This window comes from Oryctolagus cuniculus, chromosome 14 (assembly GCF_964237555.1).
Source record: "Oryctolagus cuniculus chromosome 14, mOryCun1.1, whole genome shotgun sequence".
Classification (NCBI taxonomy): domain Eukaryota; kingdom Metazoa; phylum Chordata; class Mammalia; order Lagomorpha; family Leporidae; genus Oryctolagus; species Oryctolagus cuniculus.
This window is the reverse complement of record NC_091445.1, coordinates 2,674,660-2,698,472: the sequence shown is the minus strand read 5'-3', so window position 1 is coordinate 2,698,472 and position 23,813 is coordinate 2,674,660. Positions and strand designations below refer to the sequence as shown.

Below are 23,813 nucleotides of genomic sequence, written 5' to 3'. Positions count from 1 at the left end.
AAGAGAGAGCCGCCTGAGACCTAGGAGAGGCCCCTCCTGAGAACTGCCCGAGGGCTCTCTCGGATCCAGCCAGCAAGGGAGTGTGGACACTTTTTCTGCCAAGGGCCTCTTGGATATTTATAGCATCATTTGCGGGCCACACAAAGTTATCCACGTGAAAATTAGCCTGCTGTAGGTTTGTTGAATTCAGACTCCTGCAGGGCCAGAGCAAATGACCTTGCAGGCATTAGGCGGGCAGTGGGCCAGGCGGTTCCACCCGGCGGGCGGGAGACACCAGCTCCAGGAAGTCCATCATCACAACCCCACCAGGCCCCTTGATCCCGCGGGCCACTGAAGGCACGGTGACCCCAGAGGCAGACCGCCCCACTTCCATAACGTTCTGTTCTCTCAGTTGCAGAGCGAGGAAGCAGTCTTTGCCCACCGCCTCGGGTGTGTTTTCAGCTTCTCTGGGAAGACAGGTTTTGTGTTGGGCAGCCCAGCTCCTCACGCCAAACCTCTGCGGGCTCAGCGGGCCACCGCCAGAGCTGGGCGAGGCTGGAAGCGCCATCTCAAGGTTTTGCTTTTTCCCATTGGCGAGCAGTGCCTGGCGGCCCCACTGCTGGCACCGCAGGGTTGCGGAACGCGCAGGGGTTTAGGCCACGCAGGGAGGTGTGATGGCTATCCCGGGAAGATCACAGCCGGCTTTGGTTTTGTGCTCTGCCGTGACTGGCTGCTGCGCAGGCGTGGGCTCCCAGGCTCAGGATGGCCGGCAGTGCCCGGCCGCCCACAGAGGCCAGGGTTGCCTTCAGGGCAGGACCCCTTCCAAAGGGAGGATGACGTCGGTGTTATTTCATCTTTATCCAAAATGCTGGAGGAGGAAGCGTGGGTGCGGGGCTTGGATCGGGAGCCCCTGTGGTTGGGCCCACGCCGGGGCCGAGGGCGGGCGCCATCTTCTTTGATCCCGGGCCAGAGAGCCCGCGGCCGGCCTGCAAGCTCACCGCCTAATCACAGGCCGAGGAGGAATATTTTTGGTTAGTTTCCCTCTTTTTTGTACACACAATGCCTATTTATAGCCATTTGTTGACTGCCTCCACCAATTACTTGGAAAACGTGTATTTAGAGAGAGACAGACTGAAACTGTGGATTCGGAGCAGCCGCAGTTCTGAGGTGGAAATGGCGAGTTCTGAGGTAAAAATGGCGGAGTGGCTGGCACTGTCCTGAGGTAGGGATGGTGGGGCGGCCGGCACCCATCCTGAGGTAAAAATGGCGGGGCAGCCGGCACCGGTTCTGAGGTAGGGATGGCCGGGCGGCTGGCACCCATCCTGAGGTAGGGATGGCCGGGCGGCTGGCACCGGTTCTGAGGTAGGGACAGCGGGGCGGCCGGCCCCAGTCCTGAGGTAAAAATGGCGGAGTGGCTGGCACTGTCCTGAGGTAGGGATGGCGGGGTGGCCGGCACCCATCCTGAGGTAAAAATGGCTGGGCGGCCGGCCCAGTCCTGAGGTAGGGATGGCGGGGCAGCTGGCCCCAGTCCTGAGGTAAAAATGGCAGGGTGGCTGGCACCGTTCAGAGGTAAAAATGGTGGGGTGGCTGGCACCATTCTGAGGTAGGGACAGCGGGGCGGCCGGCCCCAGTCCTGAGGTAGGGACAGCGGGGCAGCGGGCCCGCCAGAGACCCTGGCCATGCACTGACGGCGGTGTCGGGGGAGGTCCCGCTCGCTTGTTTCAGGCTCCCTGGGCCCACGTTCCTGTCTGGGGCGGGCGGGGGTGCAGCCGCTGTCAGCATGGCGTCCTCTAGGCCGACCCAGCTCTTGCGGCCTTCTTGGTGTCTCCCCCACCCCGTGTGCAGCGGGTCCAGCTGCCCAGCATCCGCTCCTGCCGCCCTGTGGGGTGGGGTCCAGCCTCTGGTCTGCAGAGGCTCCTCCCACCCCACCTGGGGGCGTGGCTCCTCCTGCCCTGCTGGCGGAGGCCCCTCCCCTCCTCCTGCTGACTGTGTGGAGGGGGCTGCTTCTCTCCAGGCCTCTGCACCTGTTTCCCCAGGGCTTCCGCAGCTGGGGGGCCAGGTCTCGGCCCTGCGGATGGGCCCCAGCCGGGAGTCCTCTGCAGACCCCGGGGCTTTGCCTGCCCCCTCAGCTCCTCCAGGCCCTGGCCCAGGGCGGAGCAGAGGGGGCTCCTGGGGCCAAGGCCAGGCAGCAGGGAGGCCACGGAGAGGGGGAGGAGGGCCCGTCTGAGGGCAGGACAAACAGTGCAGGTGGACCTCCGGTTCCCTGTCCACTGCGGCTGCGCTGGGGTGCAGGGAGAGGCTGGCCAGTGGCTGCTTGGTTTCTGGGTGCTGGTCTGGAATCCTGGGGAGGGGTGAATTCAGATAGAAAGCTGGGGGATGAAAACACTTGGGGACCAGCAGAGGGCCAGCAGCACAAGGGAGACAAAGAGAAAGCCAGGTGGAGGTGACCCCCGTGGGCTGTGTCCCCTGTGCAGGTGGAGGTGGCCCCCGTGGGCTGTGTCCCCTGTGCAGGTGGAGGTGACCCCCGTGGGCTGTGTCTCCTGTGCAGGTGGAGGTGACCCCCGTGGGCTGTGTCTCCTGTGCAGGTGGAGGTGACCCCCGTGGGCTGTGTCTCCTGTGCAGGTGGAGGTGACCCCCGTGGGCTGTGTCCCCTGTGCAGGTGGAGGTGACCCCCGTGGGCTGTGTCTCCTGTGCAGGTGGAGGTGACCCCCGTGGGCTGTGTCTCCTGTGCAGGTGGAGGTGACCCCCGTGGGCTGTGTCCCCTGTGCAGGTGGAGGTGACCCCGTGGGCTGTGTCTCCTGTGCAGGTGGAGGTGACCCCGTGGGCTGTGTCCCCTGTGCAGGTGGAGGTGACCCCTGTGGGCTGTGTCCCCTGTGCAGGTGGAGGTGACCCCCGTGGGCTGTGTCCTGTGCAGGTGGAGGTGACCCCGTGGGCTGTGTCCCCTGTGCAGGTGGAGGTGACCCCTGTGGGCTGTGTCCCCTGTGCAGGTGGAGGTGACCCCTGTGGGCTGTGTCCCCTGTGCAGGTGGAGGTGACCCCCGTGGGCTGTGTCCCCTGTGCAGGTGGAGGTGACCCCGTGGGCTGTGTCCCCTGTGCAGGTGACCCCTGTGGGCTGTGTCCCCTGTGCAGGTGGAGGTGACCCCCGTAGGCTGTGTCCCCTGTGCAGGTGGAGGTGACCCCCGTGGGCTGTGTCCCCTGTGCAGGTGGAGGTGACCCCCGTGGGCTATGTCCCCTGTGCAGGTGGAGGTGACCCCCGTGGGCTGTGTCCCCTGTGCAGGTGGAGGTGACGCCATGGGCTGTGTCCCCTGTATAGATGGAGGTGACCCCCGTGGGCTGTGTCCCCTGTGCAGGTGGAGGTGACCCCCATGGGCTGTGTCCCCTGTACACATGGAGGTGACCCCGTGGGCTGTGTCCCCTGTACAGGTGGAGGTGACCCCCGTGGGCTGTGTCCCCTGTGCAGGTGGAGGTGACTGACCCCCGTGGGCTGTGATCCTGTGCAGGTGGAGGTGACCCCCATGGGCTGTGTCTCCTGTACAGGTGGAGGTGACCCCGTGGGCTGAGTCCCCTGTACACATGGAGGTGACCCCCGTGGGCTGTGTCCCCTGTGCAGGTGGAGGTGACTGACCCCCGTGGGCTGAGTCCCCTGTACAGGTGGAGGTGACCCCCGTGGGCTGTGTCCCCTGTGCAGGTGGAGGTGACCCCCGTGGGCTGTGTCCCCTGTGCAGGTGGAGGTGACCCCGTGGGCTGTGTCCCCTGTACAGGTGGAGGTGACCCCCGTGGGCTGTGTCCCCTGTGCAGGTGGAGGTGACCCCGTGGGCTGTGTCCCCTGTGCAGGTGGAGGTGACCCCCGTGGGCTATGTCCCCTGTGCAGGTGGAGGTGACCCCGTGGGCTGTGTCCCCTGTACTCATGGAGGTGACCCCGTGGGCTGTGTCCCCTGTATAGATGGAGGTGACCCCGTGGGCTGTGTCCCCTGTACAGATGGAGGTGACCCCCGTGGGCTGTGTCCCCTGTGCAGGTGGAGGTGACCCCGTGGGCTGTGTCCCCTGTACAGGTGGAGGTGACTGACCCCCGTGGGCTGTGTCCCCTGTACAGGTGGAGGTGACGCCCGTGGGCTGTGTCCCCTGTGCAGGTGGAGGTGACCCCCGTGGGCTGTGTCCCCTGTACAGGTGGAGGTGACCCCGTGGGCTGTGTCCCCTGTGCAGGTGGAGGTGACCCCCGTGGGCTATGTCCCCTGTGCAGGTGGAGGTGACCCCGTGGGCTGTGTCCCCTGTACTCATGGAGGTGACCCCGTGGGCTGTGTCCCCTGTATAGATGGAGGTGACCCCCGTGGGCTGTGTCCCCTGTACAGATGGAGGTGACCCCCGTGGGCTGTGTCTCCTGTGCAGGTGGAGGTGACCCCCGTGGGCTGTGTCCCCTGTGCAGGTGGAGGTGACCCCCGTGGGCTGTGTCCCCTGTGCAGGTGGAGGTGACTGACCCCCGTGGGCTGTGTCTCCTGTGCAGGTGGAGGTGACCCCCGTGGGCTGTGTCCCCTGTGCAGGTGGAGGTGACCCCGTGGGCTGTGTCCCCTGTGCAGGTGGAGGTGACCCCCGTGGGCTGTGTCTCCTGTGCAGGTGGAGGTGACCCCCGTGGGCTGTGTCCCCTGTGCAGGTGGAGGTGACCCCCGTGGGCTGTGTCCCCTTTGCAGGTGGAGGTGACTGACCCCCGTGGGCTGTGTCTCCTGTGCAGGTGGAGGTGACCCCCGTGGGCTGTGTCCCCTGTGCAGGTGGAGGTGACCCCCGTGGGCTGTGTCCCCTGTGCAGGTGGAGGTGACCCCGTGGGCTGTGTCTCCTGTGCAGGTGGAGGTGACCCCGTGGGCTGTGTCCCCTGTACAGGTGGGGGTGACCCCCATGGGCTGTGTCCCCTGTGCAGGTGGGGGTGACCCCCGTGGGCTGTGTCCCCTGTGCAGGTGGAGGTGACGCCATGGGCTGTGTCCCCTGTACAGGTGGGGGTGACCCCCGTGGGCTGTGTCTCCTGTGCAGGTGGAGGTGACCCCCGTAGGCTGTGTCCCCTGTGCAGGTGGAGGTGACCCCCGTGGGCTGAGTCGCCTGTGCAGGTGGAGGTGACCCCCGTGGGCTGTGTCTCCTGTGCAGGTAGAGGTGACCCCCGTGGGCTGTGTCCTGTGCAGGTGGAGGTGACCCCCGTGGGCTGTGTCCCCTGTGCAGGTGGAGGTGACCCCCGGGTGCTGTGTCCCCTGTGCAGGTGGAGGTGACCCCCGTGGGCTGTGTCCCCTGTGCAGGTGGAGGTGACCCCCGTGGGCTGTGTCCCCTGTGCAGGTGGAGGTGACCCCCGTGGGCTGTGTCCCCTGTACAGGTGGAGGTGACCCCGTGGGCTGTGTCCCCTGTGCAGGTGGAGGTGACGCCATGGGCTGTGTCCCCTGTACAGGTGGAGGTGACCCCGTGGGCTGTGTCTCCTGTACAGGTGGGGGTGACCCCTGTGGGCTGTGTCCCCTGTGCAGGTGGAGGTGACGCCCGTGGGCTGAGTCGCCTGCTCCAGGCGCTGTGGCAGCAGTTCTGCTTTGCCATCGTTTTCCTGCTCAGAGACTGAAGCGGGGAAGATCCCTAGGGAACAGAGCGTACAAGAGGGGACTCCTCCCTAGGGCCGGGCCATCCCTGCCACTCCCTGCTGGCCACACTCTGTCCTAGGGCCCCATCCCAGTGCCCTCCCTGGCACTTGGTGTGCTCTGTTCCCCAGCACAACTCACGGTGTTTGAGGGGTTATTTGGTCCTTCCTGCCGGGCCTGGTTTCTTCAGTCTCAAGAGGTGGCCTCGTGCACAGAGTGATCAGCAGAAGGGGTGTTTGTGTAATAGGTGGAGAAAACGCGAATGATTTACTCAAGATGCAGTTTAAACCAACACATGAGAAAGTGTCTTGTCACCATTCAGATACGAATGCCTGATGTCCCGGGAGGTCGCGTGTTGAGGATTCGGGGTTTGGCTGCCCTGGCCAGTGCTGGTTTACCCACTCGATCGGCACTCCTGCTGATGTCCACATTCACCAGCTGTGGCCAGCCCTGTAGCTCACAGGCGCTCTGAGTACTTAGTACGCACACTGCAGTGAGGGTTAACCCTGCAACTCCGTCTGGTCTGATGCCACAGCGAAGCTGACTTTGCTCACTGGGACTTTAAAACATCAGATATGGACTGAGAGGGTCGGTGTCAGAGAAAGTGACTTTGTAAACTGAAATCATAAACTTAGATCCACTTGAAATCCAGCACGTGGAGCTCATTTATAAACGTCAGGAGCGTTTTGACTTTCCCCGTAGGTGATGCGTAACATCCGCAAATGCCTCCTCACCTTTTTCTGATTAGCTTCGTTCTGGCATATTTTCCCGACACTCCTGGTTCATGGTGCAAGGACAGAAGGGATCCTGGGCAAGTTGTGTGGAGTAACAGTTTTAGCAGCCGGCTCAAGTCCAGTGACGAGAGAGCTTTTAGCAGTGGTCGGCTTCCCTGTTTCACTCCTCGCTGGGTATTCAGGGCAGAGCGCACAGGCCCTGAGGAGCAGCAGGGACTGGGAAGAGAGAGGGCACCTGTAACCCTCTCCCAGCAAGTCCCGCCCTCCCCACACCTGTGCCCACGTGGGCAGGTACAGTGGAGTGCTCCAGGCTGCTGCCCTCCACCCAGAGTTCATGGAGGCCCAGGTAGGGGCTGGACAGCTCTGCTGTTAGCTGCTGTGTGCAGCAGGTGGCTGCGTAGCATTTATTTATTTATTAAGATTTATTTTTATTTATTTGAAAGAGTTACAAAGAGTTGTAATACAGAGAGAGAGGTCTTCCATCCACTGGGTCATTCCCCAGATGGCTGCAACGGCCAGAGTGGTGCCGATCCACAGCCAGGAGCCAGGAGCTTCTTCCGGGTCTCCCACGTGGGTGCAGGGGCGCCAGGGTCATGGGCCATCTTCCACTGCTTTCCCAAGCCATGCAGAGAGCTGGATTGGAAGTAGAGCAGCCAGGACTTGAACCGGCACCCATATGGGATGCCAGCACCTCAGGCCAGGGCTTTTAACCCACCGTGCCACAGCACCGGCCCCAAACGTAGCATTCATTTAGAAGTTGTTGCCACTTGAGAAGGTTGCAAACCACTGCCCTGCTGCCCTGCGTCACTGCGTCGGCTGCAGCATTTCGGCACAGTAACCGCTAGTGTGCGGTGAGAGTCACTGTGCACCACGCCCCTTCCGTGTACCGGGTCACGCACTTCTCCCCAGAAGCTGGGAGCCCATCACTCGTTTACCGGTGAGAGACGAGAGGCTAAGGCAGTGGCCCTGGTACTGAGGCTGTGATGCGGGGGCTGACCTGGGGAGTCCCGCTCCAAAGCCAGGGGTCTTGACACCGCTGCAGACGCTTCTGTCAGCGACCGGGCAATGTGGAGGACAACACAGCAGGTGCTGACGGAGTGCTGTCACAGTCGGGCACGAACGGTGCTTGAACCCCAGTTCCTCTGCGCCTCATTCTGTCCCCCACCCGCTGGCCTCCTTGCCTGAGTTGGAAAAAGCTGGCGAACAAGGAGAGAGGCAGAGAAGTAAATGATGAGGGTAGAGGGGCGGCGGCTGCTCGGCGCCCCAAGACCCCGGCTGATGGGCATCCTCCCTCCCCCCACACCTGCACCTCCTGCCTCTCCCCTCCCTCGCTGCGCCTCTCCCCTTCCTTCTGCCCAGTGAGGCTGCAAGTTGTCCGCAGGGCGGTCCTTGGCCATTGGCTGTGCAGAGACCATCACAAGCCCAGCAAGTGCTGCTGGAGGGGGCGGGAGGCCGGACAGCCCTGTGGGCCAGCCTGGTCCTGTGAGGCCGGAGCTGAGCTGGACCTTGCTCAGAGGGCTGCAGCGAGGAGTTTGGGTGACCACAGGGCTCACATGATCCCGCGGAGAACCGGGAATGGGCGTCCATACTTTTTTTCACTCTAATTCCAGTCTAGCCAGATCTGTGTGGCACGTAGACTTTTCTAGTAATATCTCATTCGCATGGTAGCTGGTTTGCGAGTCAGAGTTTGAACAAGGTGGGCCGGTTGTCTGCACCTGGCCTGTGAGGGCTGTCGGGTCTAGAGCACAGCTCTGAGCTGACCGGAGGGAAGGTCTTTCCGTTTGTTCATCTGTTCTGTGCACGTGCCCGTCTGATGCACCAGCGTGGGAATCCAGGAGGCTGTGTGGTGCTCCTGGGCTGATTGCCTGGCCACCTTCATCCGCGAGTGGGCAGACACTCTGGAGTGGCCCCGACAGCCACCGTGACTTCTGCGTTCCTCTTCAGCACCGGGGCAGGGCAGCACGGTACAGGCTGGTGCTGTCTGGCCTCTCTGTCCGTCCCAGCTCCAGCGGGCCGAGCTGCACGTCTGGCTACCAGGACTTTCCCCTCTTTGAAAGTTAAAGTGTGGGCATTCCAACTGGTGATTTTAGGAGGCTCTTCTTAGGAAAAAAAAAAAAAAGTTCTATTTTTAGATCCAACAATCGTGGACAGCACTGCACACCTGTACGTCGTTGCCACACAGTGAGGTGACAGTCGGGCCTGGGCCTGGGCTCTCCGTGACGGCACTTGTGATGCCAGGAGCAGCCCTGGGAGCGGAACCTGTGTGCACCTCGTGTGTCCGCCCGCCCCAGTGCACTGTGGCTGGGGTGGGGCGACGCGCAGCCCTGGGCAGTGGGCTGTGAGTTAGTGACGTGACCTTTATTCCGAGTTTGGAGTCCTTGAACTTGCATTGACTGGAGCCGGGCAGAGGTGTTGGCCAGTCGTGTTCAGTGTCAAGTCAGCTTCAGCGCAAATAAACAAACTGACCCTAAGAAGTTGTAAGGGGCCGGCGTTAGTTAGGCGGGGCGTTAGTTAGTTAGGCGGGGCATTAGTTAGTTAGGTGGAGCGTTAGTTAGGCGGGGCGTTAGTTAGGCAGGACATTAGTTAGGCGGGGCATTAGTTAGGTGGGGCATTAGGTGGGGTGTTAGTTAGGTGGAGCGTTAGTTAGGCGGGGCGTTAGTTAGGCAGGACATTAGTTAGGCGGGGCATTAGTTAGGTGGGGCATTAGGTGGGGTGTTAGTGAGGTGGGGCGTTAGTTAGTTAAGTGGGGCGTTAGTTAGGCGGGGCGTTAGTTAGGTTGGGTGTTAGGTGGGGCATTAGTTAGTTAGGTGGGGTGTTAGGTAGGGTGTTAGGTGGGGCGTTAGTTAGGTGGGGTGTTAGGTGGGGTGTTAGGTGGGGTGTTAGGTAGGGTGTTAGGTGGGGCATTAGTTAGGTGGGGTGTTAGGTGGGGCGTTAGTTAGGTGGGGTGTTAGGTGGGGTGTTAGTTAGGTGGGGTGTTAGGTAGGGTGTTAGGTGGGGCGTTAGTTAGGTGGGGTGTTAGGTGGGGCGTTAGTTAGGTGGGGTGTTAGGTGGGGTGTTAGTTAGGTGGGGTGTTAGGTAGGGTGTTAGGTGGGGCGTTAGTTAGGTGGGGTGTTAGGTGGGGCGTTAGTTAGGTGTGTTAGGTGGGGTGTTAGTTAGGTGGGGTGTTAGGTAGGGTGTTAGGTGGGGCGTTAGTTTAGGGTGGGGTGTTAGGTGGGGCGTTAGTTAGGTGGGGGTGTTAGGTGGGGCGTTAGGTTGGGTGTTTGTTAGGTTGGGTGTTTGTTAGGTTGGGTGTTAGTTAGGTTGGGTGTTTGTTAGGTTGGGTGTTAGGCGGGGCGTTAGTTAGGTGGGGTATTAGTTAGGTGGGGCGTTAGGTGGGGCGTTGGGTGGGGTGGTTAGGTGGGGTGTTAGTACATGGGGCGTTAGTTAGGGGGTGTCAGGGCCCTGCGCCCCACCGTGCCCAGCTCATTCTGCCTGTGCAGCATTTCAGACCTGAGCTGGCGAGAGGACAGCTTGCTGCCCTCCCCTCCCACCTGTGCCCAGTGAAGAACATCTGTGCCAGGAAGTCCCCTGCCCAGGAGGCCCAGCCCGCCGGTCTTCGGGAAGCTCTGAGCCTTAGGAACTTCCCTGATGTTGAACCCGGATGGCACCTGTGCCTTAACCCACCTGTGCCTTAACCCACCTGTGCCTTAACCCCACGTGTGCCTTAACCCACCTGTGCCTTAACCCACCTGTGCCTTAACCCACGTGTGCCTTAACCCAGACCTGTGCCTTAACCCACCTTGCCTTACCCACCTGTGCCTTAACCCACGTGTGCCTTAACCCAGACCTGTGCCTTAACCCAACCTGTGCCTTAACCCACGTGTGCCTTAACCCAGACCTGTGCCTTAACCCAGACCTGTGCCTTAACCCACCTGTGCCTTAACCCACCTGTGCCTTAACCCAGACCTGTGCCTTAACCCACCTGTGCCTTAACCCACCTGTGCCTTAACCCCAGACCTGTGCCTTAACCCACGTGTGCCTTAACCCACGTGTGCCTTAACCCAGACCTGTGCCTTAACCCACCTGTGCCTTAACCCACGTGTGCCTTAACCCAGACCTGTGCCTTAACCCAGACCTGTGCCTTAACCCACCTGTGCCTTAACTAGACCTGTGCCTTAACCCACCTGTGCCTTAACCCACCTGTGCCTTAACCCAGACCTGTGCCTTAACCCACCTGTGCCTTAACCCAACCTGTGCCTTAACCCAGACCTGTGCCTTAACCCACCTGTGCCTTAACCCACCTGTGCCTTAACCCAGACCTGTGCCTTAACCCAGACCTGTGCCTTAACCCACCTGTGCCTTAACCCAGACCTGTGCCTTAACCCACCTGTGGCCTTAACCCACCTGTGCCTTAACCCAGACCTGTGCCTTAACCCAGACCTGTGCCTTAACCCACCTGTGCCTTAACCCAGACCTGTGCCTTAACCCACCTGTGCCTTAACCCACCTGTGCCTTAACCCAGACCTGTGCCTTAACCCAGACCTGTGCCTTAACCCACGTGTGCCTTAACCCAGACCTGTGCCTTAACCCACCTGTGCCTTAACCCAGACCTGTGCCTTAACCCACCTGTGCCTTAACCCACCTGTGCCTTAACCCAGACCTGTGCCTTAACCCAGACCTGTGCCTTAACCCACGTGTGCCTTAACCCAGACCTGTGCCTTAACCCAGACCTGTGCCTTAACCCACCTGTGCCTTAACCCACCTGTGCCTTAACCCACCTGTGCCTTAACCCACGTGTGCCTTAACCCAGACCTGTGCCTTAACCCACCTGTGCCTTAACCCAGACCTGTGCCTTAACCCAGACCTGTGCCTTAACCCACGTGTGCCTTAACCCAGACCTGTGCCTTAACCCACCTGTGCCTTAACCCACGTGTGCCTTAACCCACCTGTGCCTTAAACCCAGACCTGTGCCTTAACCCACCTGTGCCTTAACCCAGACCTGTGCCTTAACCCACGTGTGCCTTAACCCACGTGTGCCTCGGTTGCCACTTGCATGCAGTGTAAAACAGCACCGGGTCTCTTACATTTGGTGAATGTTAGTTTTCTAAAAGTTACTCTTTCTCCCTGTTTTCTTCCACCTCTGACAGCTTGGTGGCGAGCCCAGTGCCTCTGGTGTTCCCCCTTGCACCAGCCGGCGGCCGCAGCCTGCCCGCACCTGCTGTCCAGGGTGCAGCCGCCACATCTTCACGACCTCCTAGGCCCCAGTCTGCACCCCCCCATTCCCCACACGTGCCGTGAAGGATGGCCGTTCTTTGGGCCAGGCTTAGCCTGTGGTTAAGGTGCCGGTTGGAGTGCCTGGGTTCGAGTGCCAGTTCTGTTTCCAGTTCCTTCTTCCTGCAAATGTGTACCTGGGAAGGCAGCCAGTGATGGCTCAAGTACTTGGTCCCAGCCACACACATGGGAGATCTGACTGGAGTTCCAGGCTCCTGGCTTTGGCCCAGCTGGCCCAGCCCCGCTGGTTAACAAGTATCTGGGGAGTGAACCTGCCCATGGGGGATCTGCCTGTCTCTCTGCCTTTGAAATAAAAACAAATCGATGAGGCCGGCGCCGCGGCTCACTAGGCTAATCCTCCGCCTAGCGGCGCCGGCACACCGGGTTCTAGTCCTGGTTGGGGTGCCAGATTCTGTCCAGGTTGCCCCTCTCCAGGCCAGCTCTCTGCTGTGGCCCGGGAGTGCAGTGGAGGATGGCCCAGGTGCTTGGGCCCTGCACCCTATGGGAGACCAGGAAAAGCACCTGGCTCCTGGCTCCTGCCATCGGATCAGCGCGGTGCGCCAGCCGCAGTGCGCAGGCCGTGGCGGCCATTGGAGGGTGAACCAACGGCAAAGGAAGACTTTTCTCTCTGTCTCTCTCTCTCACTGTCCACTCTGCCTGTCAAAAAAAAAAAAAAAAAACAATCGATGAGTAAGCATGGCCTTTCTCAGCTGTGGCCCAGGCGCCTCATCGCCCTCTCCAGCAGCCACACTCACCCTTTATCCTCGGGGTGGATGCGAGGCTCTCTGTTCGCTCCATGCGGATCCCCTCGGTCCTGCTGTCTCCTCTGGGCAGGAAAACCACCTGCCTATCACGAACTTCCTGCTTCTGCTTACAGGTCCGGTGGTGCGCTTGTCTGGCTTACGTATTACACGGCGAAAGCCTCAATAGATGTACACACAATGGTCACAGCCACCAGCAAATCCACAGGCACTTCTGCTTTCCTGTCCTTAGTCTGGATTCTCCAGCGTGTTTGCGAGAAACGCAGATTTCCAAGTGAGAGAGCGTGATGCGTTTTATGAAGGTGCAGTCGTGGACCCTGTCAGCCAGCCCTCTGTGGGGTCAGAGGGCTGCCCCGCACGGCACCAGGGCTGGCTCTCCGCTCAGCCCTTCCCTGCTCGAGTTAAAAAGAGTTAAAGAGCCGCACACAGCACCCGCCTGGGGTGAGTGACAGAAGCGTCTCCTGCCCAGGGCGGCTGCGTGCTGTTGGCAGAACACGGATTTCCGGGATGAATGGGCGTCCTCATCTCTCGGGGGTTTGCTCGGGCTTGTGACGGCCTGTGACTGACACTGATGTAACCGTAGCTCTGTTGTCCCGGGGGACACGATTCGTCTGTGGCGGGACACACGTCTGCGCAGCCCGCGTTGAGTACAAGCCACTGCCTGGCAAGGGGGGAAAACACATGGTCCAGGAACAGCGCCTGACGCTCTTCCAAACGCTCTCCACAGGCCCCGGGAGCAGCGCGATCCCAGCACAGGCGGAGCCTGCCCTGCCCGCGTCTCCAGCCTTTAACACATCCATCCACGCCGCCATCAGACACGGGAGCTGGAAACTCCTCACGGGCTACCCAGGTAGGAGGCCGAGCGTGGGACCGCGCGGTGTGCTGCCTGCCCCTCGTGGGCCATTTCCCTGGGAAGGGAGGCCTTACCCTCTTGTTCCGCCCACTGCCCCGCCCCTCCTCAGCTCCTCCCTGACCTGCTCAGCTCCCAGTCTCTCGCGCTCCCTGCTGCCCTGTGTCACGGAAGACTGTGCACGCAAGGTGTCCCTCCCGCCTTAAGGCTCACCCATTCCCGGCCACACAGCTTCCCTTGTCGCCCACGGCCCAGGCCAGGTGCACCCAGCCTCTGGCAGAACGAAAGAGAGAAGGAGGGTGGTTTCGTTCACTGATCCTGACAATTGACAAATTAAAAATTGAGAACTGTAGTGGGGTTAGGGGAGCAGATGCCACGGCCCTACCTGCTGGGGACTGGGACTTCCCACGTGGGGGGCTGTCAGTCACGCACGTCCAGCTGTCACAGAACGTCTCAGAGCCACACACTGGGCCATTGGGGCCTTGCGTCTGGATGGTATCTGTAAAAGGCCATGCTGGTGATGTGACCATTCAGGCTGTGAGGTTACCCCTCACTTTGGGGGGGGGGGGGGCAGGGGTTGACACCTAGGCAAGACATCATTCCTGAGGACCGTACCGTGGATTGCAAGACATTTCAGTGTGGCCCAGTGAACTCAGGGGCACCCATCCCCAGTTGTGATGCCAGCCGGAGGTCCCTGTCTCATACACACACACACACACATTCTCTCTCCCTCCCCCTTCCCCCTCCCTCCCTCCCTCCCTCCCTCTCTCTCTCCCTCCCTCCCTCCCCCTCTCCCTCCCTCCCTCCCCTCCTCTCCCTCCCTCCCTCTCTCTCTCTCCCTCTCTCCCTGCCTCCCTCCCTCCCTCCTCCCCCTCTCTCTCCCTCCCTCCCTCTCTCTCTCCCTCCCTCCCTCCCCCTCTCCTCCCTCCCTCCCCCTCTCTCCCTCCCTCCCTCCCTCCCTCCCTCCCTCTCTCTCTCCCTCCCTCCCTCCCCCTCTCCCTCCTCCCTCCCCCCTCTCCCTCCCTCCCTCCTCCCTCTCTCCCTCTCTCCCTGCCTCCCTCCCTCCCCCCTCCCCCTCTCTCCCTCCCTCCCTCCTTCTCTCTCTCTCCCTCCCTCCCTCTCTCCCTCTCCCCCTCCCTCCCTCTCTCCCTCTCCCCCTCCCTCCCTCCCTCCCCCTCCCCCTCCCTCCCTCCCTCCCCCTCCCCCTCCCTCCCTCTCTCCCTCTCCCCCTCCCTCCCTCCCTCCCCCTCCCTCCCCCTCCCCCTCCCTCCCTCCCTCCCCCTCCCTCCCCCTCCCCCTCCCTCCCTCCCTCCCCCTCTCCCCCCCCCTCCCTCCCTCTCTCCCTCTCTCCCTGCCTCCCTCTCTCTCTCTCTCTCCCTCTCCCTCTTTCTCTCTCCCTCCCTCCCTCTCTCTCGCCCTCCCTCCCTCCCTCCCTCCCTCCCCCGCTCAATGTCTTGGTTGTGAAGCAGGAAGAAGGGTCTCACTAAAGCACCAGACGGGGGCCGGCACTGTGGCGTAGTGGATAAGGCTGCGGCCTGCAAAGTTGGAATCCCGTGTGGGTACTGGTTCATATCCCAGCTGCTCCACTTCCGATCCCGCTCCCTGCTCATGTGCCCATGAAAGCAGCAGAAGAGGGCCCAAGTGCTTGAGCCCTTGCGCCCATATGGGAGGCTGGATGGACTTCCAAGCTCCGGCTTCAGCTGGCTCAGCCCTGGCTGTCTGGGGGCATTTGGGGAGTGAACCAGTGGATAGATCTGTCTCTGCCTCTGCCCCTTCCTCCAGGTAACACTGCCTTTTGAATAAATAAATCAGTCTTTGAAAAACAAAACCAAAAAAAGCACCACCACCAGACGTGGGCTTGTGAGGGCCTCTGGAGGCAGCCTCGGGGCCGCGTGTTTCATGCGTCCGCGCCCAGCACCCGGGGCCCTCCCTGACCTCAGGCCCTGCCCCAGCACCCCGGTAAACGGTCCCATTTCTCTGCCAGGCTGTGGCTACTGGATCCCCCCGCCGTCGCTGCATGGCACCACAGAGGTGCCCTCCCCGGACCCCCCCAACAAGACCCTGTGGCTCTTCAACATCGAGTGGGACCCCGAGGAGAGACACGACCTGTCCCAAGAGTACCCGCACATCGTGGCCAAGCTGCTGGCGCGCCTGGGCTTCTACCAGAAGCACTCGGTGCCCGTGTTCTTCCCTGCCGAGGACCCCCGCTGCGACCCCAAGGCCACCGGCGCCTGGGGGCCCTGGCTGTAGGGTCCCAGCCAGGCCCCAGCACCTTCCCTCGTTGGCTGCCCCACCCTGGCTTTCCCGCGTGTCCGTTACAGCTCCCCCACCCCCACGCATTGACGACGCTGATGGATCCGGAGCATGGGTGCCCGGCCAGGGTCTGTGTCTGGGCCCCTCCTGTGGCCCCCTCCACCCCGCCCCATGCTGGCACAGCCGGGAGCTGTGTCCTGGGGGCCGAGCAGCTGTCTCCTGCCCCCCAGCCAGACTCTGGGTTGCCGCCCACCATCGCTGGTGTTACCGAGCGACTCCCGTTCCTTGTGACCTCCGTGGAGGCCGTGCCTGTGAGCAGGAGGCCCACCGGTGTGAGGGGCAGCGGGGTCCCGGGCCTGCACCCTGGCCGTGGTCTAACAGTAAACACGTGTATTTTTGTCATGGGTTTTGTCTGTGACCTCTGCCCGTCCTGTCTGGACTTCCTGCCACCCAAGCCCCTCCCTGTGGAACCTTTTCCTGCCTTTGCCCTTGACCCCAGGCCTGTGCCCGGAAGGTGACTTTGCACCCCACTCTGGGTACCCCCAGTGTGGGGTGGGCGCCACTCAGAGGGCACCCTTCGTCTTGTGCCAGAGTCCCTGCTGAGAAGGGGGAGGGGGCAGCTTACGAGGGCGGCGGCTAGCGCCAGGGTGGACAGAGGTGGGCACGTCCGCCTTGCTCTTCCTCTCAGCCCTGCTCCTGGCGTGCAGGCTCTGGCTTTTGGGGGTGCACGGTTGGACCCCCACAGCTCGCCCTCTGTCCCCCTAACACTGCCAGCGTGGACCACTCAGACTAGCTCCCGAGAGATCGGAGCAGGCGAGATCCGCACAGATGCCGCGCTCTGGTCTTCCATCCACTCCTGGTCCCCGGTGCCCCGGGAGGGCCTGGTCCCTGGAGAGCACTCGGCGGGCGCGCTGCTCTCTAAACCAACGAGTGGAGACAGAGGCGCACGGCAAGGGGGCGCTGTCCAGCGCGCGGCAGGCGGCCTCCAGCTCTCGCTTTTCCATCCTGACCACCCGTCAGGGACAGGAGCAATATGCACACATCCAGGCAGCGCCCAGACGAAGGCTGGGACACCGGTGGCAAGGTGGCCAAGGCTGGGGAAGAGGGGCCACCGATGACCTCCGTGGGGCACTGGAAACTAAAGCCACTGTGTAGTCAGGACAGAACTCGCAGGGCTGTACTTCAGGTCAGCAGCAGTTTTCTTGTGGCTACTAACCTGCATTACCTTAGCAGACGACTGTTAGGGGCACCGACACCTCGTGCCAACTGCTGCTGGCAGTCAGCTGCCCACGCGCCGTCCTCGCGTCTCCACAGCCGATGGGAGTCAGGCGGGCCGCCCTGCCCAGCCCTGCAGGGAGACTGCCGCTGGCCCCGCCCTGGGGCTGCACCTGCTGCACACCCAGCAGCTGCCTGGGTTCTAGGCCATCAGCTGGATGCGCTGCGTCCAGGATGCAGAGTTTTAAAGCTAATTTTCAACAAGACTATGACTTGAGTTTTTGTTTTATCCATAATGTTCTATCTAGGTAGATTTTCTTACTCTCTATGGGGTGACAAGTTGCAAGTGTTGTCGCTAGAAATATTGGTGTCATTTCTTTCTGAATCTTTGTACCGTTAAAGGTTGTAATTGTAAACCAGTTCTTTGTTACTACATACTTGCTCCAGATTTGAGGCACACAATAAAATTAACCTTTCCAAAAAAAATGTGTCAGCCATTGGTATGGAGGGCTTCCATTTTGGGGACAGAACTTTCTGGAATCAGATAGTGATGCTGTGTGCACAACATTGTGAATGCATTTTAAAGTATTTTATCTATTTGCAAGGCAGAGTGACAGGGAAGGAGAGAGAAAGAGATCTTCCATCCAGTGGTTCACCCCTCAAATAGTCCCAATGGCTGGGGCTGGGTGAGGCCAACACCAGAAGGCCTGGAACTCCATCCTGCTCTCCCACTTGGGCAGCTGGGCCCCAAGCACTTGGGCCATCTTCCACTGCTTTCCCAGGTGCATTGGCAGGGAGCTGGATTGGAAGTGGAGCAGCCAGGACTCCAGCCAGTGCTCCTGTGGGATGCCGGTGCCACGGGCATGGCCTAACCCGCTGTGCCACATGCTGGCCCCTGTGAACGCGCTTTCTGCCACCAACCATGCGTTTCACAGTTCTCAGAGTGGTCACTTCACAGTCGGTGATTTCTAACCCAAACTTGGAAATGTCATCTCAATACATATGTTAAGTAAACACACACAGCAGGGCTGGTGTTGTGTGGCGGGTAAAGCTGCCGCCTACAGCACCAGCTCCCTAAATGGATGTCCCTTCGCGTCCAGCTGCTCCACTGCCGATCCAGCTCCTGATGATGGGAAAAGCAGCAGAGGATGGGCCAAGTGCTTGGGCCTCTGCTACCCACATGGGAGACCTGGAGGAAGCTCCTGGTTTCATGCTTGGCCCAGCCCTGGCTATCGCAACCATGTGGGGAGTGAACCAGCAGATGGAAGATCTCTGTCTTCCCTTCTCTCTAACTCTCATTTCAAATAAATAAATAAATCTTAAAAAACAAACAAACAAACAAACAAAAAAAAACACTTTAAAAAACAGCCGGCAAAAATCAGAGCCGTAAAGACTGTCGGTTGTCGCCCTACAGATGACACAGTGTGAAAGGAAGGGTGGGGTGGGAAGCCAGTAGCAGCAATCGAGTGAGCAGGTTCTCTGTCACAAACGGCCCAGACCTTGGCCGCGCAGAACGCATGGTTTGCCGTTCTGCGCACCGCGTGTGGCCCAGGGCCTGGTGTGGTCTGGCTGGCTGGCTGGCCTGCCTGGGGTCTTTGGAGGGAATGCAGTTGGGGCCACCTGGTAGGCGTTTCCACTGCCCACACGACTCCCAGCACCATTGGCCTGCGTGGACACTGCACGGGCTGCCCGGCCTGGACGTCCTCACGAGGGCGACCGACCGCCCTGGAGCGGGGGAGGTTAGCCGGCGCTGCTGGCCTGCTGTGATCGCATCCCCAAGGCCCCCACTCTGAGAGGCAGCGGGGGGACTGGGCCCATCTCGCTCCGCAGCAGAGCAAGGGGCGCGTCTGCCTCCTGGGGCACGGGCCGGGCCATCGCCGGCACGCACGCACACACCCAGAGCTGCTGCTGACCCGATGAAGCGATGGCTTGAGTGAAAGGCCCCTGAGGTCTCCGGCAGCCCTGGCATTCAGAACGGTGCCTGGTGAGCGGGGGGAGAGCTGTGCTCCATGGGCGCTGCCTGCCTGCCGGGCACCGTGCTGGGCGCTGCCTCACGGAACTTCACAGTGCCCAGAGCGGTTCGCAGAATCCAGCCCGCCTCTCCTGTAAAAGGCGTTCTCGGTTTCCTCCTCTCCCACCTTCCCAGTACCCGAGGTGTCCACACATAGTTATTTACGTCAAGAAAATGAAGAGGAAGAGTTATTTTTACATCTTCCTAAAAAGCATAACAGGGAGACTACCCAAGTGTCTGTCCACAACAGATAAGGAGAATGTGGTTGGTATGACGTGGAATGCTACTTGTTCATGGGGGGGGGGGGGGATACTAGCACTGTGGCACAGCAGGCTCCAGCATCCCACGAGGACGCCAGTTCAAGGCCCGGCTGCTGCACTTCCAACCCCACTGTCTGCTATGGCCTGGGAAAGCAGAAGTCCTTGCGCCCCTGCACCCACGTGGGAGACCGAGACGGAGCTCCAAGCTACTGTTCTGAGAGCTAAGCTGATCACTGTAGCAGTTTTCAAAAACAGACAATTAAGCAATCCACCAACTGCCACCAGTGCCTTTCACAGCTGGTAAGCACGGAGCGGAGGGGCCCCTCGTGGGGTTGGTGTGCAGGTCCCACTGTGCCCAGCTGAGCTCTCAGGAGGGGCTGACATGATCTGCAAATGAAATGACACCTCCCCAGGAAATCTCCATTTTAATTGCGTTAATGAAGCACAGATGATCCAGGTACTCACTCCAGGGAGCTCAGATGAACACAGCCCCACCGTGGCACACCCTCCCCCGTGGGCCCCCGGAGAGGCTGCTGTACCGTTCAGCCAGCGAATTGGGGTCGCCTTTAGCCCCCGCAGACCCGGGCCGTGCAGAGCTGGGCACGACAGGTCCACACGCATCCGCCCTCCTCAGGGAAACAGGGAGGTGAGCCGGCCCGGCTGCTGGGGATGTGAAATGAGCCGGAGTGTGGATCTGTTTGCCCTTTGGGCCAGGAGTCTGTGGGTGAAGAGGGGGCACCCAGGCAGAGCCCCACCACGGGGGGCAGCAGGGAATGCAAGAGTATGCCTAGGGTGCTCGCTCACCGTGCAAAGGTGAGGGACAGGCGGACAGCAGGTGCAGGCGCCAGGACAGGGCCGAGCAACCACTCGGCCTTCAGCTCTGGTTTTCACCCCCAAGCCGGCATGAGCCCACTTCTCACAGGACAGCCTGGGCTCACGGCTCCGGGGGTGACTGGGAGCGGCTGCCGTGTTGGGAAGTGTGACCTGTTGGGGCTTCACGGTCGCCGCCTGGGTTTCCTGGGGGCCAGGGCCAGGGCTTGAACAGAAGTGATTTGATTGAACGCTCACGGATGATGGCAGCTAGTGTCCCCCATCCGGGACCCCAGGACCCTGCTGGGGTGGAGGCTGCAGGTTCCACCACAGGCGGCCACAGCCCCCCAGCCCTGCCCAGACAGCGGCAGGGGACTCCGGCAGTCCCCACACCCGCGTCACTCACATGGGTCTGCCCGGGGCACAGCAGGGTGCATGTGTGTCTGAGGGCCACTCCTGACCACGCGTGGGCAGCTAGAGAGGCGCTCTCCCTCTTAACTGACCAGTGCTGTCTGTCCTTCCTGGGGGCCGAGGTATACTCTGACGCACGTGCACGAGTGGGACGATGCAGTCAGGGCGTTCAGCCTGTGCTGTTAGGGCTGTGGTTGGGTTACGAGGCCTGACTTGCAGGAATGTTTATCACCACGGGCAGGGACGTGGGTCTCACGGGCAGCCCTGGGAGTGCACACCGGGACGGGAAACTGCTCTTGACTGCGAGCAAGGACGAGTTTCCAGTGTGGAATGCCTAACGTGTTCCCTCCATGCAGAGCCCCTGCAGGGGACACGTGGCCCCAGCTCGGGTCACGAGTGAGCAGGATGAGAAGCCGGAACACATGCACTGGGCCGGGCAGTGAGAACCACAGCAGGGCCAGCCGGAGGAGGAAGCCAGGACAGACAGCAGACGCGCTGGTGCAGGTGTGACAGGCGGCGTGGCAAGTCCGAGCAGAGAGGAACAACGCCAGCATTTCTGGGGTTACTGAGCTCCCGGGCTGCAGCTCAGGCCCTGCCCTCACCTCTGACCCTGTAAGCCAAGGTCCTCCGGACCGACACTCGTCACCAGCGTCCAGAACCCCTGCAGCCCTCGGCCTGCCCGCTGAGGACAGCACAGTCTGGAGGAAGTCCTGCAGAGCCTGGGACCAGGCACAAGGCCAGAGCCGCACAGCAGCAGCAAAGCAGGGGACCAGGGCCTGCACGGTGCCCCTGCACCCCAAGAGCAGGGGACAGGAAGAAAAGCTCCCTGGGGGCTTCAAAGACCAAGCTGGGGAGAGACGGCCCACCGGCACCTCCCACACCCTCCCTAGGGGGTGGCGACCACCTGCAGCACACGCCGAGCCTGGGGAGGGCAGGCGAGCGCCCCAGGTGCGTTTCCCATGTGTATGGCCACTGCTGAGGGCAGCGGTCACTTGGGGGCTTCCGGGGGCTCTGCGGCTTGCCGGGCCAGCCTCCCACCGCGTCCAGTCCTCACCTGTGGCTGCGTTCTGGAGCAGCTGGCTCCTCCTGGCGCCCGGGACTTCTCCCTTTGCTAGGAAGCCAATGGGACCGCGCCCACCTGTGCAGTCAGCCAGCGCCGCAGACAGGTAGGACGGCTTAGAGCCCTGGGTTCCCGGCCTGTGTCGGGGCTGCTGGGCCCGGTGTGGGTGTGGGTGTGTAGACTCTGCTGGAGGGGAGAGACAGGGACACTGCTTGGGTCTGACCTGTAAGATGGAGAGCTCCCTGCTGGTGCTCAGGAGCGGGGAACGCCACGCTCTGCTTCCACGCGGCTCATGACGTCGCCTGAGCCGGAGACGTGGTGCACACACTCCCGTGGGTGACAGGGCAGTCCCGGGGACTCTGCTCCTGAGCCGGGGCCGCGGGGGCTTCTGCGGGTGCCACTCTCGGATACCCCGGGGGCCGCCCAGGGCCGAGCACACCCAGGTGCAGTCCGGTGGGAAGCGGCACGCGCACAGCGGAGCCCTCAGCCTCCCCTGGGATCCTCGGCACCGCCTGTACTGTGAAACGTTGAGCTCAGGAGGACTGACCGCCTCACAGATGTGGCGTGCTTCTGCTTGGTGTTTCTTGGGTGCCAGTCGATTGGCCTTTTCCGTGTATCGTCAGTCCCGGTGGCTCTCGGATGGTCTGGTCAGCCCCGACACCCCCAGTGTCACTGGCCCTGTGCAGAGGGAGAAGCCATCACTGATGGGTGGGCTTCGGCCAGCTTCTCCCCGGAGCCGCGCTACTCCCGGCCCAGACGGCAGCTCTGCTTCCTGTGCGGGCTCCGAGTCCTGTCGGGGACATGGGCCATCGAGGTGGGCAGGGCCCAGGCGCTCCCTTGCTTTCCTGATGGACGGGATCACACAGGCTCGCAAAGCCCCCTGGGAAGGCAGATAGTTTGGTGTTTCTTCAAAGCGATGCTCTCTGATCCTCGGAATATTAATACTGGAACAGGGGCGAGGAGAGGGAGAAGCAGAGCAGGAAGGCCACTGGCCGCTACCCTCCGCCCGCTGTGACCCCGCTGGGCTGAGGGCGGACCCTGCAGGTCTTCTCAGGGCAGCCGGGGCCTGGGGCGGTGGCACAGCACTGTTTGTATGCCCGCACCTGTGTCGGAGCGCCGGCCCACGTCTCAGCTTCTCCGCTTCCACGTGGCTCCCGCCCAGCTCTCCTGGACCCCCGCTACCCGTACGGGGCCTGGCCCAGCCCTGGCTGTTGGGGGGTTTGGGCAGTGACCCAGCCAGTGGAAGCAGGTGTTCTCTCCCTCCCCTCTCCCCCCACCCCTGCCCCGCTTCAAATAAATAGTAAATATTTTTTAAAATGCAGCCCACAACCACTCTGGCCTCCCCATGCGTGTCCCCGGGCCATCTCGCCCGCACCCCCAGACACCACGCTCCCTCATAGGGGTCCTGGTGACAGGACCTTGATGCGTCAGTCCATTCCCCACGTGCCTCCAGGACCTGCGCAGGACGTCCCTGCTCCATGTGCACACCTCATCAGAACTGGATCGCCACTTCAGCTTTGGCCTCCCCGGCACACCCTCCCCCCCCTCCCCTGCGCCATTGTCGCATCCTCCCCGTCGGCCGCGCCCTGGTACCCTGGGCCTGGACACCTGCTCGCCCCTTGTAGTCTTCTCCCCACATCCTTCCGGTCTCGACAGAAAGCTCCTGCGTGGACAGCACTGATCTGTCACGTGTACTCACACGCGTGGGGTGTAGCTCATGTCCCGGAGCGTCTGTGTCTCAGGGCGGAGCAGAGGTGGTCAGTCTTTGACCGCCTTCCGCCCTCGGGTGACATTGTCGTCCTGGGTGTGCAGGCCTGCCCTCGCTCCACACCCTGACTTCCCGCCCTGCACTGCGCCTGCGTGTGCCCGGCGCGGGGGCGGCTCCGGGAAGTTTGTGTCTGGAGCGGGTCTCCTGGAAGGGCCTTGGCACCTCGGGGAGGCCGGGGAGCACCGTGATGCTGTCCGGCCCCTCGGGCGACTTCTGTTTCCCTGGGACGCCCTCCAGGGTCGGCTGTGGCCGCGGGCACTGTTTCTGGTCTCCAGATTCTGACTGACTCAGGTTTTCCCCCCTCGCTTCCCAGTCCTTCCCTGAGATTCCCCCCGCCATTCCTGCTTCGTGACAAATGAGTTCCGTGTGTGGCGTTGCCGGCAGAAACCCAGCACTTCTGCCCCAGCAGCCGCCCAGCTGTCCATCCAGGGTGATAGGCACGCTTCCCTGCGCACGGGTGGCAGTGGGTGCCCGTCGGGACCTGACCTGGTGTTGCCTTCGAGACCGTGGACTTGGAACGTGTAGGGGCTGGGTTGCTGGAGAGAAGCCCGGTGGCCGAGGTGCAGACCCGGAAGCCGCGGCCTAGTGTCAGAGTGAGCCCAGGGGACCGGCACACCTCCCTTGCTCGGCACTTCCTGTGGGTACCTGCCTGGCACAGGGGGAGCAGGGAAGCCAGGCTCGCCCTCCCCTGGGGGGCGCAGTGTGGTGGGACCTGGAGCAGAACAGGTGCACCACGTCCACGTGGGAGAAGGCAGGCCCAGGCAGGGCCGCACCTGCCTCCCCTGACAGGGCCCTGCCGGGCTGGTGGGGGCTCAGACCGGAAACCTAGTGTTTAAATCTCCTCGGGGCCGG

The 23,813-nt window shown here is 61.8% G+C and overlaps 1 protein-coding gene and 1 long non-coding RNA gene across 2 annotated transcripts in view; one reads left to right on the top strand and one right to left on the bottom strand.

Annotated features, from left to right (window-relative positions):
- Window positions 1–17,127, top strand: part of ARSB (arylsulfatase B) — a 143,153-nt gene extending 126,026 nt beyond the window's left edge. Inside the window, exons 7-8 of the mRNA XM_070056318.1 lie at window positions 13,051–13,173; window positions 15,158–17,127. Coding sequence (XP_069912419.1) covers window positions 13,051–13,173; window positions 15,158–15,423 — 389 coding nt within the window. The 3' untranslated portion in view covers window positions 15,424–17,127. The remainder of the gene's footprint in view (window positions 1–13,050; window positions 13,174–15,157) is intronic.
- On the bottom strand, window positions 5,554–22,312 carry LOC138845119 (uncharacterized). The gene is made up of 4 exons (XR_011381835.1): window positions 21,188–22,312; window positions 13,559–13,672; window positions 12,318–12,984; window positions 5,554–7,508 (listed from the first exon to the last, which is right to left on the bottom strand). It is a non-coding gene; the product is annotated as an uncharacterized lncRNA (long non-coding RNA).
- Between the last annotated feature and the right edge of the window lie 1,501 nt (window positions 22,313–23,813).